This window comes from Taudactylus pleione, unplaced genomic scaffold, assembly GCF_031769625.1.
Source record: "Taudactylus pleione unplaced genomic scaffold, aTauple2 ptg000270l, whole genome shotgun sequence".
Lineage (NCBI taxonomy): Eukaryota > Metazoa > Chordata > Amphibia > Anura > Myobatrachidae > Taudactylus > Taudactylus pleione.
Window position 1 is genome coordinate 1,425,001 of NW_028284672.1, and position 17,742 is coordinate 1,442,742.

Genomic DNA, 17,742 nt, shown 5'->3' on the forward strand with positions numbered 1-17,742 from the left:
TTAAAAGCCCTCTATTGTAAACCTAATTATACCGTGTTCTGTGGGAGTGTCGCAGTCTCCTACATTCCATGATTTATTTACTCTTTTTTTTTCCTTGCTACACTAATTGATTATTTCTTATTTTGGAACTAGTTAGATTTAGGGCATTTTACAATTTTGGTGAGATTGAAAATGTCTCTATTGTGATAACTATCTGCTTTTGATTGCTGCAATTTTAATATTAAAAACATTATTCCTGTTTTTTTTTTTTTTTGTTCTACCTCTAGTGCAGGAATGGATATCCCCAAAACAACATCAGCTAAGGGGTCTGAATCTGGTTCTCTGGGGTCTGCAGACCCTTCTCCACCTCGACGGGACAGGCATGACTCTCCAGACCCTTCTCCACCTCGAAGGGGCAGACATGACTCTCCAGACCCTTCTCCACCTCGAAGGGGCAGGCATGATTCGTCAGACCCTTCTCCACCGCGAAGGGGCAGGCGTGACTCTCCAGACCCTTCTCCACCTCGAAGGGGCAGGCGTGACTCTCCAGACCCTTCTCCACCGCGAAGGGGCAGGCGTGACTCTCCAGACCCTTCTCCACCGCGAAGGGGCAGGCGTGACTCTCCAGACCCTTCTCCACCGCGAAGGGGCAGGCGTGACTCTCCAGACCCTTCTCCACCGCGAAGGGGAAGGCGTGACTCTCCAGACCCTTCTCCACCGCGAAGGGGCAGGCGTGACTCTCCAGACCCTTCTCCACCGCGAAGGGGAAGGCGTGACTCTCAAGACCCTTCTCCACCGCGAAGGGGCAGGCGTGACTCTCCAGACCCTTCTCCACCGCGAAGGGGCAGGCGTGACTCTCCAGACCCTTCTCCACCTCGAAGGGGCAGGCGTGACTCTCCAGACCCATCTCCACCTCGAAGGGGCAGGCGTGACCGTCCAGGCCCCTCTACATCTCAAAGGGACAGACATGTCTCTCCAGATTCTTCGCAACCTCGTAAAAAGAGACATGACTCACCAGACTCTTCCCAACATCAAAGAAGAGAATGTAACTCCCCGGACTCTTCTAAACCTCAAAGGTTGAGACATGACTCCCCAGATCCAACTTCTGCTCGACGAGCTAAACATGACTCGCCAGAGCCTTCTGCTCCCCAAACAAGACAATTTGATGCATTAAAGACCTCCCATCTAAGAGGGGGAAGACTTAATTACCAGAAGCCTTCCCTTTCACAGCGTGGCAAACAAGACTCCCCAGACGCACCACCCCCACTGCGTAGCAGGCGGGGTTCCCCAGACGTGCCTCCTCCACGGCTTAGCAGACGGGACTCCCCAGATGCGCCTCCGGTGCGACATGGCAGGAAGAACTCCCCGGGCACCTCTCCTCCACAACAAAGCCGGAGAAACTACCAAGGCGGCTATTCTCCACAGCGAGGCAGACGGGACTCCCCTTATGCCTCTCCTCCACGGCGGGGCAGGGGGGAATCTCCAGATGCTTCTCTTCCACGACGGGGAAGGCGTGACTCCCGGGATGCTTCTCCGCCATGGCGGGACTCCCCGGATGCTTCTCCTCCACGGCGGGGCAGGCGGGACTCCCCGGATGCTTCTCCTCCACGGCGGGGCAGGCGGGACTCCCCAAATGCTTCTCCACGGCGGGGCAGGCGGGACTCCCCGGATGCTTCTCCTCCACGGCGGGGCAAGCGGGACTCCCCGGATGCTTCTCCTCCACGGCGGGGCAGGCGGGACTCCCCGGGCACCTCTCCTCCACGACGGGGCAGACTGGACTCCCCGGGCACCTCTCCTCCACGACGGGGCAGGCGTGACTCCCCGGACACCTCCCCTTCATGGCGGGGCAAGCGGGACTCCCCAGAAGCCTCTCCTCCACGGCAGGGCAGGCGGGTTTCCCCTGACACCTCTCCTTCACGGCGGGGCAGGCGTGACTCCCCATACGCTTCCCAACCGCATAGGGGCAAACAGGCCTCCCTGGGACAGTCTCCACCACGTAAGGTAAGACCGGATTACCCTTCTCATGGTAAAAGAAGTGATTCTCCCGATATATTCTCCTCACACAAAGCTAAACTGAGTTCACAAGAAGACTCCCCAGCTCACAGGGACACGCGTGTTTCTCGAAAGCATCTCTCTCCTAGCAAAAGCAAACAGAGGCCCCATTACTCAGACTCTGCCTCATCCTCCCAAAATAGGAGAGCATCTCATTCTCCAAGTCCATCTTCCATCAAAAATAAAAGACCGGATTGTCTACATCGGACAAACCGAATGAACCCTCCAGACTTTTCCCAAAAGAGTGAGCAAGGCAAAAGTTTGCATTGTAATGCCAGAAGTTCAACAGTTAAGATGAGATCTGATCGATCCCTTCCACATTCCTCCAAATGGCATGATTCCGATTCCACCCTTTCCTCTACCCGGAACAGAGCGGAGTCACCACCTCAAGGCAGAACGAAAAAAGGTGCATTTTAAATAGTAACATATCAAATTTAATAAGAAGATTCCAGTAGTAATTAGAGCTGTTGCAAAATATGTACATAAATATGTAACAATATCTGTTGAAATATGTAGCTAATAATGTACATAAAGTAAATAGGTTTCCATAAAATAAGCCCGTGATTTGTAGTCGTAATTTACAAACATAAGTAAGGGAAAAATAGGTATATTTGCATAACAGACAAATGAATGGTGGTTTTGTCTGTAGGTCCACAAGGTATGCACAGACTTAGGGGAAAAGTATAAAAAGCTCACATGAAAGGTTTTCACTAGCATGCCGAAGTATCCGAATAATCGAGGACTAATGTGTATGGCTTGTTTATTGTATACACTGTCACAGATCTTCAGGGTACAGGTATAAGAAATCCAGAAAATACAAAATCAACTACTGGTGAATATGCATTGACGATACCGTATATTGTTAGGAATGTACAAATTGTGTAGCAAGTTTTAATTGTTTCATAAGTTGAAGATAACTTAGTGAAGCCAAGTTCAGAGGTGCCATTCAGTATCATTGCAACTGTAGCAAACATGCATTGGGGGTGTCACGGCCAGGGTATTTCAGCATGGCGCTAGGCAGGTGTTACCTGTGAGGTCGTTGTGGCGCGGGCTGTCTGGTGGCGGAGCTGGTGTCTGCCGGGGGGCTTTGGCTGCGCGCGTTGTTGTGCGGCCCTGTTGTCACTCTGCGCTGGTGAGGCCTGGCGGCATCTCCGTTCCGTTTGGCATGGGCGCCGCCATCTTGCCTTCTGGCCATGTGATGCGGCTGGCCAATCCTGGTGAGTCACATGTTCCCTCCGGCCAGTAACAGCACGGCATGGGGTATTTAGGAAGGGTCAGTGCCTTCCTTCTTTGCCAGTGCAACGTGTATCTCAGCCTAGCTGAGAGGGAGTTCTCTGTGCTTTCCTGTTCCTGTGAATTCGCTGTCTGCCTGTCAGCTCCTAGCTCCCACTGGACTACCTCGCTTCCTCCATCACCCTTGCCCATACCTGAGTGCCTGAGCCTGCTGACATCCTGCGCTTCAGTTCACTACCTGCAAACCTGGCTAGATTATTTTCAGTTCACTACCTGCAAACCTGGCTTGTTTATTTTCAGTTCACTACCTGCATACCTGGCTTGATTATTTTCAGTTTCACTACCTGCACACCTGGACAGCTCTAATTGTTTCTACTTGGACATTAACCCTTTTGCTCCCACCACAGAACTCTTGTGCACATTTATATATTCCTGGACTTTTATTTACTGCCACATTATATGTCTACTCAAGCACTTATTAAAAATCCTAGTTTTATTTTCAAATCTGCTTTTGTGATCGCTCCTGCTACCACCCCGGGTCCACAAACAACCCAGAACATAACAGGGGGAACTCTATAGTGTTCATTCATCTGTCACAACCTGTGCAGTTCCTCTTTCCTGCCTGGGGTGTCGCTCTCTGCTCTGGTACTTCTAGCACACTCAGCTGATGCAACAAACTGCTGAGATACAGACCAGAGTGTGCTAGAAGCACCAGAGCAGAGAGCAACACCCCAGGCAGGAAAGAGGAGCTGCAAAGGCTGTGACAAGTGCAGGGTACTAGAATGGTGAACACTACTCTAGATACACTGGGCATAGAGCGTGAATCACAGCAACTTTTATTTTACCGGCAAACTTATATTCTTCCCCCTTTATACCCCTATTGGCGTTCAGGGTCTTAAATGTTTTGCAGTAACCTCTGAAGGTGCATCTAGTTACAGCATGTAGAAATCACATACCCGTGTTCTTTTGGTAGTATTCCTTGTCCCCTCCAGTGCAAGGTTTTACCTTCTTAAAGCTCTTAGGAACAGATGGAAAGACATTTGTTGACTCTTCTAAATTTTTAGATTTCATAATCGACTTTAATGCATTGATTTATCTCCCAATTTTCAGTAGCGCAACAAGGTTCTGATTCAGATTTGTCTCCGCGAAAGCATAAGAAGAGGCGGAGCTCAGACTCGGACTTGTCGCCACCCCGGCATGCACAGAGGAGGGGCTCAGACTCAGACTTGTCGCCCCCTCGGCTCAGAGCTGAATCCAAAAGAGACCTTATGTCTTCACAAAGAAGTACTGGGTCCAAGGTAAAGTGGGTGTAAGGTGTTTGAAGTGAAGAGTGACAATGGTTGTCACACCCAAAATGGCAGTTTCTTCACTCCAATCTTCAAGTACCCCCAACAGGGTCATGTTTCCAGGATTTCTGTCAGTTGGAGCAGGTGGGATAGTTACTGACCCAGCAAAATAGATTACCTACCTGTGCTTGTTAGAAGGATCGGAGCTGAGAATCACTGCTCTACGGGTATATGCAATGTAGTGACAGGAAAAGTACCCCAAAATAGCTTTTCCTAAAGGCTGCCATCTTAATTTGGCAAGTCCAGAAGTTACCAAACTCGAGGGGCGGGGGTGGTGATTCAGCAAGGAACGCAATAGCAAAGCTGCACGCAGGTTGCTTTGCAGTTACGTCCTTGCTATTATGCAAATGTAGCAGGAGGTGTATAACACAGTTCTGCCAATTGTAGATGCTGTCTGGTAGTAAAGCCGGCCTGGTTTCTGCAGAGGTTCTGAGAGAAGAGAAAGAAGAGCAGAGGAGGGCACAGAGAGAGAACAAGCACCTGGAAGGTGAGTAGGGAACGTGCCGCTGCTGTGCACAGTATCGTGGTCAGGAACACTGTAGCATGGTTATCTTTAGGCATTAAGTGAGTGTTTTTACTAAGCACAAGATCTTTTTAAATTCTTAACTGCTAAATTCACCTTAGTAGTAGAAACCCCACCCTTGCTCTTCAAACTCGTAGCCCTATGTTGTTGTTTAGCTAATTACTTTAATCGTGTCCTCTTTAATATATCCAGATGATTCAAGGAACACAAAGACAGTTTTTCGAGACAAGAGTGGAAAACGCAGAGACTTGGAAGCTGAACATGAACAGCAACTGCAGAAACAGGCTATTCAGGATAAGAGGGACGCGATGTATGCCCAGTGGGGAAAGGGGTAAGAAATCCTACGATGAAGCCTGACATGATAGCTAAATGGGAGGCATACTGAGATGATGAAAGTGAATGGTGTTAAATGAGGTGTTGTGCCAGGCATGAATTTAAAAGCCAATTATCAGTCTCATTGCCAACATTATTGTGTTGAGCCCTCAAACAACATTAGCTTGAAGTGTGGCGATGAGGGGACAGTGCCAACATAAGGAGGATCATCCTGCTTTCTGTTGTGGGGATGCTCTTCACATAAATCCCTACAACATTTTGGATTGGATTCAGTGGCGAAACCTCCATAATTCAGGTATGGGGGACCATAACAAAGACCTAGTATAAAGGTTGAAGTAGCAATTAAGGAATAAGCTGAGCCAAGAATTAATGATTTTGCAGAGAGCCTTAGCGTAGGACTGAACTTTACATAAGTTTGAGCATTAGGAAGAATCCATTCTTGCTATACAGGAATCAGCTACAGAGTGAAAAGATTACACTTAGGGGTATAGTTACTAAACTGCAGGCTTTTGGAAGTGGAGTTGTTACCCATAGCAACCAATCCAATTCTAGCTGTCTTCTAAGGTGCTAGATAAATAAGTAGAATCTGATTGCTATGGGCAACAACTCCAGTTCTATAAGCACTTTAGTAAATATACCCCTTAGAAGTCATGATTTGTGTGATAATGGTGTGCCCTTTCCCTCAGTCTGGCACAGAAGGAAAAGCAGCAGCAGAATCTGCAGGATGCTGCTCGAGAGATGACAAAACCTCTGGCTCGATACATTGATGACATTGATTTGGACCGCATGTTACGAGAACAGGAGAGAGACGGAGATCCAATGGCAAAGTTCCTGAAAAAGAAAAAGGACAAAGAAAGCAAAGGAAAGAATGGTAGGTTTTAGGTTTTTTTTTTTTACCATCAAAATAAAATGTAGAAGATTTTAATTCCATGAAAGCTTTGCCTTTAGCAGAAGTGCTTCTATCGTAGGAAACTTCACTCATTTTATTATTTTGTTTTAATTCAAGTCTTCTAGTTGATGATAAATGATTTACATATCCTTGTCCTTACTTTTATGCTCAGGATTCTGGTTGTAATACTCAATTGGAAGTCATTAGAATAGATAGTATCCCATCTAGGTTTAGATAGAGGCAGGCTAGTTAAAAAATGCCCCCGTCTGCTATATAATGCGGCGTCTCCTTTTCCCCTGTGCCCGAGTAACTTCCCAAGCTCTCACTGCTGTATGTCATCTTCCAAATCACATGGATGGGATATCTTGCAGCATGTGAAGCATCTGGTATTTTCTGGATTTCAATAGGTTGGACCAAACCAGTATAGTAGGGGGCTATAAAGAACCTAAGCCACCACATGTTCCGCATAATCAGAAGTTTACCTAACTGCTATGTTGAGAACATGTCTCCCAAACCATAAGTCTGAAGAGGATAGCATATCAGTATGATAATGAGTAGAGAAGGTATGGGTATATGTCCTGCCCTGCTTCCTTTGAAAGCTCTGTCACAGAGCTTTATGCCTAAGATGTTATCATGTCTTGTATTGCCTGTTCCTAGTATTTCTGGAACCTTATGCCTATATACCTTAAATGCCTGCATGATTTCTTCTGTAATCTTGTGGTTATGGGCAAGGGGATAGGTAATACAGTCTCCCAGTTGATATGAAAAGTTGATAATACTTTTGGCAATGAAGTTGGATTGGCTTTCAGGACCACTTTGTGCTCATATATATTTAAAAAAGGGTTTCTTGCTTGTTATTCTCATTCTTAGAACCTTCACTCCTGTGGAAAACTGTTTGACTTTCCGCTGGAGGACTAGTGTGTCACTTAGTCTAATTTGTCTTCAGATAGAAAGGCCACTTGAAAGGGGCTATTTTTAGGCTGAGCGTCTACTCCTTAGGACCCTAAACAGTGAGCTATGCCAGCCACTGCTGCTGCTGCCATAGACCTTGCTGAAGAAACAGTGGTGCCAATTTACCTTCTCCATATGGAGTGTCTCTTCCTGTAGACTTAGGGCTCTGGACATTGACAACATGGAGATACCTGACTTCGGTGTTTGACCAAGATTTCCATGTAATCCAGATTATACCTCCTAGATCATTGTTTCCCAAATCCAGTCCTTTAGGAAGCCCTAGCAGCTCATATTTTTATACTGGAGCCCTGGTGTATTCATTATGGACTGACGCATTTTAGGTGGTACTAATTATTTCACTTGTGATTCTGTGAGGAGACCTGGAAAACATGCACTGTTAGGGTTTCCCGAGGACTAAAGTTGGGAAACACTGGTCTAAGTGTTTCTGCTTTCTCCAGATTCATTACTAGAGGCACCATCTAAAGCCCCTGAAGAATCCCATTCTGATTGGGAACTTGTGTTCCCTCCTTGACTCGCATAGATATCATTCTTAGTAGCAAACGGTTCTTTCATCCAAACGATAAGATATGTAAAGTGTTCTAGAGGCTGACTCTTTCCTTGAACTGCACTCAGTACAAAAGACACTGTAGCAGTTGCCCCTCACGGTTTACCTGTTTGCCGATTTGAGCAGTGAAAATGTGAATTTGTAGGCTTGCGTTAGGTAGTGAAATATATTTGTATATTTTATAATCTATTTGAAATATTACAGTTATGACCAGTGTACATAAGTGCCTACAATGGATAGGATTGCCCTTCAGGGAACAACTTTAATTTATATTTCATAATGTTCCGTTTTTCTATTGTTATATTGCCATACATTTCTAGTGTGATGATGACTTTTTGTTTTATTTTTACCCCCTCTCTTCCAGAGCGCCCTAGATATAAGGGTCCAAACCCTCCACCAAATAGATTTAACATTTTGCCTGGGTACCGCTGGGATGGGTTGGACAGGTATGACTTCTCTTTGCTAAATATATATTTATTGTTTTATTAATGAATCTGATTAATACACTGGTAATACCTTTTTGGGTGCTCACTCTATATAACATTTCTCTTGGAGGACAAAAAGCTAGTCCTCCTTCACCTCTTTCCTGCATCTAATGTCCCTTTTGATATAAATACTAAACCACCACATTAAGCATTCAAACACATGCAATCTTGTCACCAAAACAGTCTTGCACATGCCCAGCTGTACCTGTTCTTCTTACCCAGTCCTCCACTGCCACAAGGGTATAATTGATGGTGTTAAATCCATGCCAAGTCTGTTGAATTCAGTTTTCAGTTAACAAACAGATACCTCTCAATGATTTCTATTACAATGTAAAGTACATCAGTCATTAATATAGTTCCTATGCTGGTGTAACATCGGGAATGGTAGAATTTTTTTTTTTTTGTTAGTCAGATTTATTTATAATGAATAGCTTTGTAATTCTCCACCCAACCCAGACTTTTATATTACTTCTTTAAGTAGAGGATACATCAATTACATACTCCATGTATCTGTCCCTGAAGTTGGTCCATGTTAATCAGGAAAGAAAACTGATCCGGTGATCCAGGAGGAGGTTTAGATCTCTTGTAAGATTTTTATTGGGCACCTGTTAGACTCTTGTGCATCTCTAGCAGGGAGGCCCCTGCCCAACAGTATTATGACCTAACGATCTAACATCCTATGCATCCCACTTCCATGCACTGCAGAGAGCCAATCAAAGCTCCGTCTTTGGCCTGTGCCACTTTCCTATTCATGCTTTCTAATATGAGAGAGACGCATGGAGTGGTACAAATCGTTGTGAAGAGGTGTACCAGGGAAGCCTCGGCAGACAGGCCGAACCCAGCACAAACACTACTTCACACTGTCTCTTCATGTCTCATTATAATCACTTTACTTTTCTGTCTGTCTTCTGTGCTTTTCACTAATGTGCTGTATAATCAGACAGCATTGCTTTTCATTGCCCTGGGGTATAACAAAATTCCTCTGCATTCGCTGTATCCAATGGGCAGCTTTGGGTTTCATCACCCATGTGCCTGGTGATACAAAGACCTGCTAGAAAAGCACAGGTGGAAGATAGGAAGCAAAATCTATTAATCTAAAAATAAATAAATGTGATCCCACCATTCGTGTCATTCAAAGGCGTAATACATCATGATAGCAGCAAAAACTGCATAGTGTTGGTTATTGTGTTGCATGTAAATATATGTCCAGAATGGACTAATAAAAAGAAAAGTAGTCTTTTCTTTTTTTTTTTTTTTTCTTCTTATTGCAAAATAGCAAATCGTTTTAATTACGAAATCTGTGAGCTAATTTCTTTCCAGCCTGCAGTGACATTTTGCTTGTCCCTCAGGTCCAATGGATTTGAGAATAAGTATTTTGCCAGAATATCCGAAAAGAAAGCTGTTCAGGAGTCAGCTTACAAGTGGAGTGTGGAAGATATGTGAATTCCCCCATTGTCTACGGTCACATCATCGACAGGACCGTTACACCCATGGACATTGCAAGAAGTATATTCACTTACATTCTTTGTATTGTGCGAGACCCTTGTTTGTCAGCTAGCACACTGGCTACAGCTGTAGACCTGATCTTTGTGTGATGTAATGTATTCCTGGCTGCCAACATGGGGCACAGGTCTTGCCAGTATTTCCGAGCAGTATGAGAATGCAGTATTTCTTAATGATAGAACCTGTCTGGCCTCAGAAACACATGACGGTAGGCCCTGCCTTCCTATCTGTTTACTGATGGACTACTCTTGGGATGTGCTTCAAACTATATACCCCGTGGGTACGCAATGCTACATGGCTTCCTCTGCATTCCAAGAGGACATCAGTCTGTAAGTTGCTGAAAGGAGAACAAACTTCAGGGTATTTTTTTTTTTAAATGAATTTTGCCTAACACCACCACTAAATAAAAAATGGTTTCCCTTGTGTTTTTAATAATCGTATTCCAGTCTGTATGAAATTAAATGTTTCCTTATTTGTATTCAACATAAAGTGTAGTCTTTTATTGCTTAAAGCTTACAGGTGCTTCAAATTCCCTGGTAGAATGGCTCCATATATGGTTAGCTCTCAGAGGTCTTTTTTTCATAGTGTAATTAAAAAACAAAACCCCAAAATAAACTGATCATATTTTGAAATGAATCTGTCACATTTTATTTTCTAGTACAACATGAACGGACATCATAAAGCACAATATCATGATTTATTTTTGCACTGCACCAGACAGCATACGAGGTGGTCTAAACACAGTATTTATGTATTCGAAGACATGTATGTTCAAAGTAATGACCCCTAAGAAGTGTATGGAAATAACCCACTATAAATTTGATTGACAATTACTAGTTACTATACAACTGAATAATTAACCAGCTTTTCTAGTTTAGTTAATGTCACAATTCAATTTATCTGAAATATAATCTTGGTTTAAACAAAAATGTTGCCTCTCAGAACATTATCCTCGTCACTTATTACTATGATTAGCGCTTATATTTATAGCAGCACAATTGTCACAGTGCTGTACAGAGAATATATGTCATTTATTTTGGTCCCTGTTCATTGGCCATTACAGTCTAAAGTCCCTTACATACAATAATGTAGATGTCATTAAATAAGTTCCTCTCCTCACATGTTATGCCCATAGAACAGGTCATCCTTCCCTCTAGTAACATGAATGGAATTTGATCGTACCTAAAACAAATATGACATGTAGTAACTGGTCAGGGAGGCAAAACATGTTTTCGGTGCAAGAGGATAGTCCAGTGTTTCCAACATTCTGACCTCAAATTCTCAGTCCAGGTCTTAAGGCTATCCATGTTTGAGCACTGATGCTACTGTAAATCAAACTGATGTACCAATTAAGTTACTTGTGCACAAACATGATATCCTTAAAACCAGGACTATTATGAGGCTTTGCGGATCAAGTTTGGGGAGCAGCACAGCGATCATCAGACATATGTAAAAATAAAGGACGCGTACCTCCACGTTCCTATTTGGCCAGATTACCACTCCTCAGATTCACAGTCGGTCAGGCACACTATCAGTTCCAGGCCCTGCCATTCGGCTTAGCAACAGCCCCACGCGTCTTCACAAAGATCATGGCGGCTATGGCGAGCCTGCTGCATGCGGACGGGATAACAGTCATTCCCTATTTGGACGATCTGCTAGTGAAAGCAGATTCGGCTTTCCAGTTGCAGGTCCATCTGGACAGCACAGTGCAGGTGCTTCAGGTTAACGGCTGGATCCTGAACTTCGTGAAGTCTCAACTGACGCCTTGTCAGCGCCTGATGTTTCTGGGAGTGATCTTCGATACATCTCTCCAAAGAGTCTTCCTGCCCGAGTCCAAAGCCCGGGCCCCCCAGGATTTGTTCACGATGGTACTGTTGGTGCCTCGCCTGTCCATCTGGCGGTGCATGAAGTTGTTTGGTACGATAGACTTCACCTTCGAGACCATCCAGTACACCCGCTTCCACTCGCGAGACTTCCAGTGGGAGATTCTCTGCAATTGGTCAGGTTGCACCGAGGACCTCTCCTCTCAGCTCCTGGTTCTTTCGGACAGCACTTGGCAATCCCTACGATGGTGGCTGTTTTCCAATCGCCTGTTTCAAGGTTGTTCCTTGGTCTCTCCGAGCTGGGTCATTGTGACTACAGATGCAAGTCTCAGTGGTTGGGGAGCTGTGACGTCGAGTCTTTGTCTTCAGGGTCTTTGGTCGTCATTGAAGACTGCCCTACCGATCAATGTGCTGGAGCTTCGGGCCATCTATCTGGCTCTGTTGCGAGCCCAGTCCACCCTGGCTGCTCGCCCAGTGAGGATTCAGTTGGACAACGCCATGGCTGTGGCGTATGCGAACCATCAGGGCCGCACCAAGAGTGCAGCAGCCATGGCAGAGGCAAGCCGCATTCTAGCTTGGGCAGAGGCCTTTGTTCCGGCACTCTCGGCGGTGTTCATTCTGGGCGTGAAAAATTGGAAGGCGGACTTCCTCAGTAGGATCACCTCCCTGCCGGGGGAGTGGTCTCTCCATCCGGAGGTGTTCCAGCATTTGGTACGAAAGTGGGGCTTTCCAGAGGTGGACCTGATGGTGTCTCGGCACAACTGCAAGGTTCTCCGATTTTGTGTGAGATCCAGGGATCCAATGGCATACGGAGTGGATGCCATGACCGTTCCTTGGAACTTTCGTCTGGCATATATTTTTCCTCAGAGTCCCATGTTACCTCGGGTACTCCGGCGGGTCAGGGAGCAACAGATGCTGATGACAGCCCGGTTTTTGAGACTGAGCTCTTTAAAGTTAAGGGGTTTTCCCCTTCTGTTGTCTGTACTATGTTGTGGGCTCGGAAACCGGTCTATCATAGGGTCTGGAAGCTTGCCTTCAGGGAGGCCTTGAAGCTGGCTTGCGGCTTTGTTCATTGAAAGTCCAGATTTCGGCTCTGTCAATTTATTTTGAGCGGCGTCTGGCCCTCCTGCCAGAGGTTTGGACTTTTTTGCAGGGAGTGTTGCTGGTTCAACCTCCGTTTCAGCTGCCAGTGGCTCCGTGGGATCTGACCTTGGTCCTTTCTGCTTGGTCCTTTCTGACCTTTAGATTTGTCACATGGAAATTTGGTTTTCCTTATGGCCATTGCCTCAGCTCGGTGGGTCTCGGTGTTAGGGGTCTTGTCTTGCAGACCGCCGTTCCTCATATTCCATGATGATCGGGCAGTTCTCCGAACAGTTCCTTCGTTCCAACCGAAAGTTGTTTTGGCTTTCCACTTAAACCAGGAAATTTGTCTTTCCTGTGTTTTCCCCATCGGAGACTTCCCGGGCCCTGGACGATCTAGCTCTGTTGGACGTCGTCCGGGCCCTGCGGATCTACTTGGACAGGACTTCAACCCTCCATCAGATGGATTCCCTACTGGTCTTTACGACGCTCAGAAATGTGGCTGGCCGGCTACGAAGCAGACGATTGCACGTTTTATCTGCTCAGTCATCTCTTGAGCATATGCTGATGTGGGGCGTGGCGGCCGGCACATGCCAGGGTGTCTGCTCATTCTACTCTGGCAGTGGTAACCTCCTTGGCGGCACATCAGGGGGTCTTGGCTGAACAAGTCTGGCGCGCAGCTACCTGGTCCTCTGTCAACACGTACAGGTTTCATGTTTATGCCTCCGGCGACGCCTACTTTGGGCGTACAGATCTCCATTCACCCTGAGCGTTCCTGAGCTCAGCCTGAGCCTTCCCTTCACTGGGGGCAGCCTTTGAACGCCCCATGGTGCAGTGTCCCCCAGCCATAATGAAAGAGAAAAGGGGATTTCTGGTTACTTGCTGTTGAATCCTTTTATCTGAATCAGGCTGGGGGACACTGCATTCCCTCCCTCACGCTCTGTCATGTTGTGTTGTATTTTTGACAACGTTGGCCCCTGCGGTACTGTTAATTTGTTTGTTTGTTATAACCGTTTCACTGAGTTACTGCTTCTCCTTACCAGGCACTTTTGAAGTTGTACTGCAGTGATGGCGTTGCAGAGGGGAGGAGCTTGGATTAAAGTTAGAGTTAGTTAAGTGCCAGCTCCTTGCAGTCCCATCTACAACCCCATGGTCCAGTGTCCCCCAGCCTGAGTCAGAGAAAAGCATTTAACGGTAAGTAACCAAAAATCCCTATTTTCCATGGCACAACTGGGCCAAAAGTTTCTTATTGAGAAATTCAGCATGCTTATATGTCACCCTTAGGGGTAAGTTTACTATAGTGAGAGTTTTTAGAAGTGAGTGTTAAAAGTGATGTTGCCCATAGCAACCAACGAGATTCTACTTAACATTTAACTGCACCTTCTAGAAGATACTGGTTGCTATGGGCAACATCACTTTTAAAACTCACTTATAAAAACTCTTACTTTAGTAAATTTACCCCTTAGGGTTAGTTATGTGGTGGCTGACAGGGCTGCACTTCATTTTGTCTACACATTTTTTGATTGGCAGCCATCAGCACCGGTTTTGCCTATCACACTGACTAAAAATGATTTTATTTGGTACTGGACCACCAACCCGAGGCACCCCTACAAGTGCCCTGAGGCACCCCTTGGTGCCATGGCACACAGTTTGGGAATCACTGAGCTAGCGCTACCATACATGCGTTAAATGTTGTATGTCAGAAGATGCAAATAATTCACACACACAAGGCAGAACTATTCCACTTTTATCTTGTGAATGGCATGTTGTGTTATCCTATAGAAGTGTATACATATATGATGATCGTGCATAGTCTGTCTCTCTAGTCAAAAGGAAATAAAATATGGTTTCCCTTGTGTTTTAATAATCGTGTTCCAGTGTGTATGAATTACGCACCACCTGCTAGCGGCTCCTACCGTGTGGTCATTGTGAGCAATTGTAGGGGGAGCGGAGAGTAGAGACTCTTTGACTTTGCAGAAGCCAGTCCAATAGGCTAGTGTATATGTATATATGACACATCATAATATTTAAAAAATCAATGAAAGATTATCCCTCCTTAATATTCAATTACATCATTTTTACATCTTTTCTCTCCAGCAAAGGTTTTATATAACTGACCATGAAACTCACCATATTGATTTGTTAGGCAGGACGACATCTACATCGCTAACAGCCTGGAAGTGGTTCTTGCCTATTTTCACCTGTAAGTGTGAATTAGACCTAGTAATACAGTCTAATATATCCTCAGCTGTAGTTAATCAACTTCTCGTGGAAACTGTCCACTGTAAAATGACATTGCGTTAATGTTACATGGGAAAATGTCAGGGCTGTTTCTACAGTGTGAAAAATACTTTCTGTACTGGTTACATTTTGCCGTTTCCTAAACCGTGCTCTGAGTTATACTAATGTATTTTTTGCTGGAAATCTGTCTCTAATTCAAGTGGTAATTTCACAGTAATGTGAATCCGTCTCTGTATATTTTGTGTAGGTAAAATGTTACTGAATAGTTGTAAATCATCTCCAAGGCCTAATGCATGGATTGAAATGATCTTTAGAATTTGGCTGCAATGTCTGCTATGTAGCTGCTCGCACCTGTGCTCATCAGTGTTATTAATATAATAAACCGCGTTCTTCACACCGTTTATATAGGACCAGCAAACCAGAGAAGGAGGTGTTATAGAGCATGTAACATAGTTATTTACCAGGCAGTGTTCTGTATTATAATTGCCTTGAATACAACTGTCATCCCCCAGAGGTTCCCAAACTCGGTCCTCAAGGCACCTCAACAGTCCAGGTTTTACAAATAACCATGCTTGGGCACAGGTGACTTAATTAGTACATCAGTCTTTTGATTTAACCATCTGTGCTCAACCATGGTTATCCTTAAAACCTGGACCGTTATGGTGCCCTGAGGACCGAGTTTGGAAATCTCTGTCCTACCCTATGGCAAGAAGATTAAAATAGCTCTGCCTAATTATACACACTCAGCTAACATACACAGAACAATGCTAAAAGTAATATTGTTGCAGGAGGGGGCACATACAAGACAAGTTCATCAAATGGTGGAAACCGGTAGTAGTGGCATTTACAAGACAGATTTATTTTTGGTAGTTGAATTGTTAAATACAGCATGTTCTATTTGCTTTGGCAGAGTTGTTTGCTTTAGCTGTCTTACGTACGACCAGCGGCCAGTGTCAGATTATATCCCAGTAAAATCCACCACCGCACACCATTCCCAGTGAGCCCAGGTCCCAGCAGCATTTGCAGTACAGGAGTGGATATGGTCCTAAAACCTGCAGCAGATAGACCGGCCCCTAAGGAGGTGTGTACAAGTAGTGTCTTCCTATTGGATGCTCTTAGTTCTAATCTCACACCAGGCTGGCAGTCCCACGGATAGGAAACTCCTCCTCCTTTGACTGCCAGTCCAATGTCTGATTAGCCGCACTAAAGGCCCCCATGCACTGTGTGATGGCACCGTGCGAGGAGACAGGGGATCCGTCATCCCACATATCGGGCGGTCCGCACACACGGTACGATCGGGTGGCCGACCGCCCGATATGCCGGCTCCCCCCTCCCGCATAGCAATCCATGGGATCGCACATCGCATCCCCTGATCAATTGGTCCTGCAGAAAGAACAGGGGGTGTGATGTACAACCACTATGGGGAGTGCGGTCTGCCCGATATCAGGGCCATACACGGTGCGATATAGCAGACAAATTGCACCAATCATTGTATGTGGGCCTTAAGAGCTTCCAATAGGAAACCCACACTGCTAGCCACCGGTTTTACAGTGCTTCTAGGGTCCTTAGACTATGTATGAATAAATCAGTCCTCTGGGTGTAAAGCTGAGTACATACTGTGCAGCAATCGGGCGGAACAACCAATTTTCAGCTGCCCTGTCCAATTATTGCACAGTGTGTACACAGCACCCGGGGCTGATGGTCGTCCCAAAACCAGTTGGATCTGCTCCCGACATCTTGACTACTGCACGTTTTTCGTGGAGCTCAATTAGCTGTTATTATGCCGCAAATACAGTGTGTACGTGATTGGTCCAATAGTGCATTTAAAAAGGTCACTTTAGTGACTCGTACAGATAGGAACGATAAATGAGTATTATGTACACTGGAAATCCGATCTCTGGATCATTGCAGCTCTAAAAAAAAAATCTCTAATCTGTCGTGTTTACCGAGTTTCAGTCAGTCAGTGTGTCACTGAGTCTGTTCCTCCTAACGTGCTGCAGAGCCAAGCAAGAGAGCACAATGGACACATTAAGCAAAGCTTACTCTATGGGTCAATCCAAGGTGCGAGTTGGGTCCTATGAGCCGTACTAACTGTGAACTGGTGCTGCAAATTTCATTTACAATCCAATTCCAAACCCTCATTGATTTTTCAGTGGAAATTCACATTATTCTGTGCGCACCCTTCTAAATAGGAGAACAGATAACATAAATCTTTATTTGAAGGAAAACTTGTTGTGACACAATGCAAAACTAATGGCACATCCCACTCAGTGAATAATCACACACTTGGAGGGGTTTAAATAGCATAATTTAGTCAATAAAGACATGTCTGTTTTCAGGTGAATTTCCCTAAAAAAGTCAATAATGGGTTAAATGATGTTGGACAGGTACGTGGACGTGTAGACGACGTGGGACAGGTAAGTGGAGGTGTAGACGACGTGGGACAGGTAAGTGGAGGTGTAGACGATGTGTGACAGGTACGTGGAGGTGTAAACAACGTGGGACAGGTACGTGGAGGTGTAGTCGATGGGGGACAGGTACGTGGAGGCGTAGTCGACGGGGGACAGGTACGTGGAGGCGTAGACGACGGGGGACAGGTACGTGGAGGCGTAGACGACGGGGGACAGGTACGTGGAGGTGTAGACTATGTGGGACAGGTACGTGGAGGTGTAAACAACGTGGGACAGCTACGTGGAGGTGTAAACAACGTGGGACAGGTATGTGGAGGTGTAAACAACG

The 17,742-nt window shown here is 45.5% G+C and overlaps 1 protein-coding gene across 1 annotated transcript in view; it reads left to right on the forward strand.

Moving 5' to 3' along the window:
* Window positions 1-10,489, forward strand: part of BUD13 (BUD13 spliceosome associated protein) — a 28,685-nt gene extending 18,196 nt beyond the window's left edge. Inside the window, exons 5-11 of the mRNA XM_088481357.1 lie at window positions 267-2,437; window positions 4,375-4,562; window positions 4,998-5,097; window positions 5,326-5,464; window positions 6,153-6,337; window positions 8,236-8,317; window positions 9,706-10,489. Of these exons, the coding sequence (XP_088337483.1) occupies window positions 267-2,437; window positions 4,375-4,562; window positions 4,998-5,097; window positions 5,326-5,464; window positions 6,153-6,337; window positions 8,236-8,317; window positions 9,706-9,799 (2,959 nt within the window). The 3' untranslated portion in view covers window positions 9,800-10,489. The remainder of the gene's footprint in view (window positions 1-266; window positions 2,438-4,374; window positions 4,563-4,997; window positions 5,098-5,325; window positions 5,465-6,152; window positions 6,338-8,235; window positions 8,318-9,705) is intronic.
* The last annotated feature ends 7,253 nt before the right edge of the window (window positions 10,490-17,742 follow it).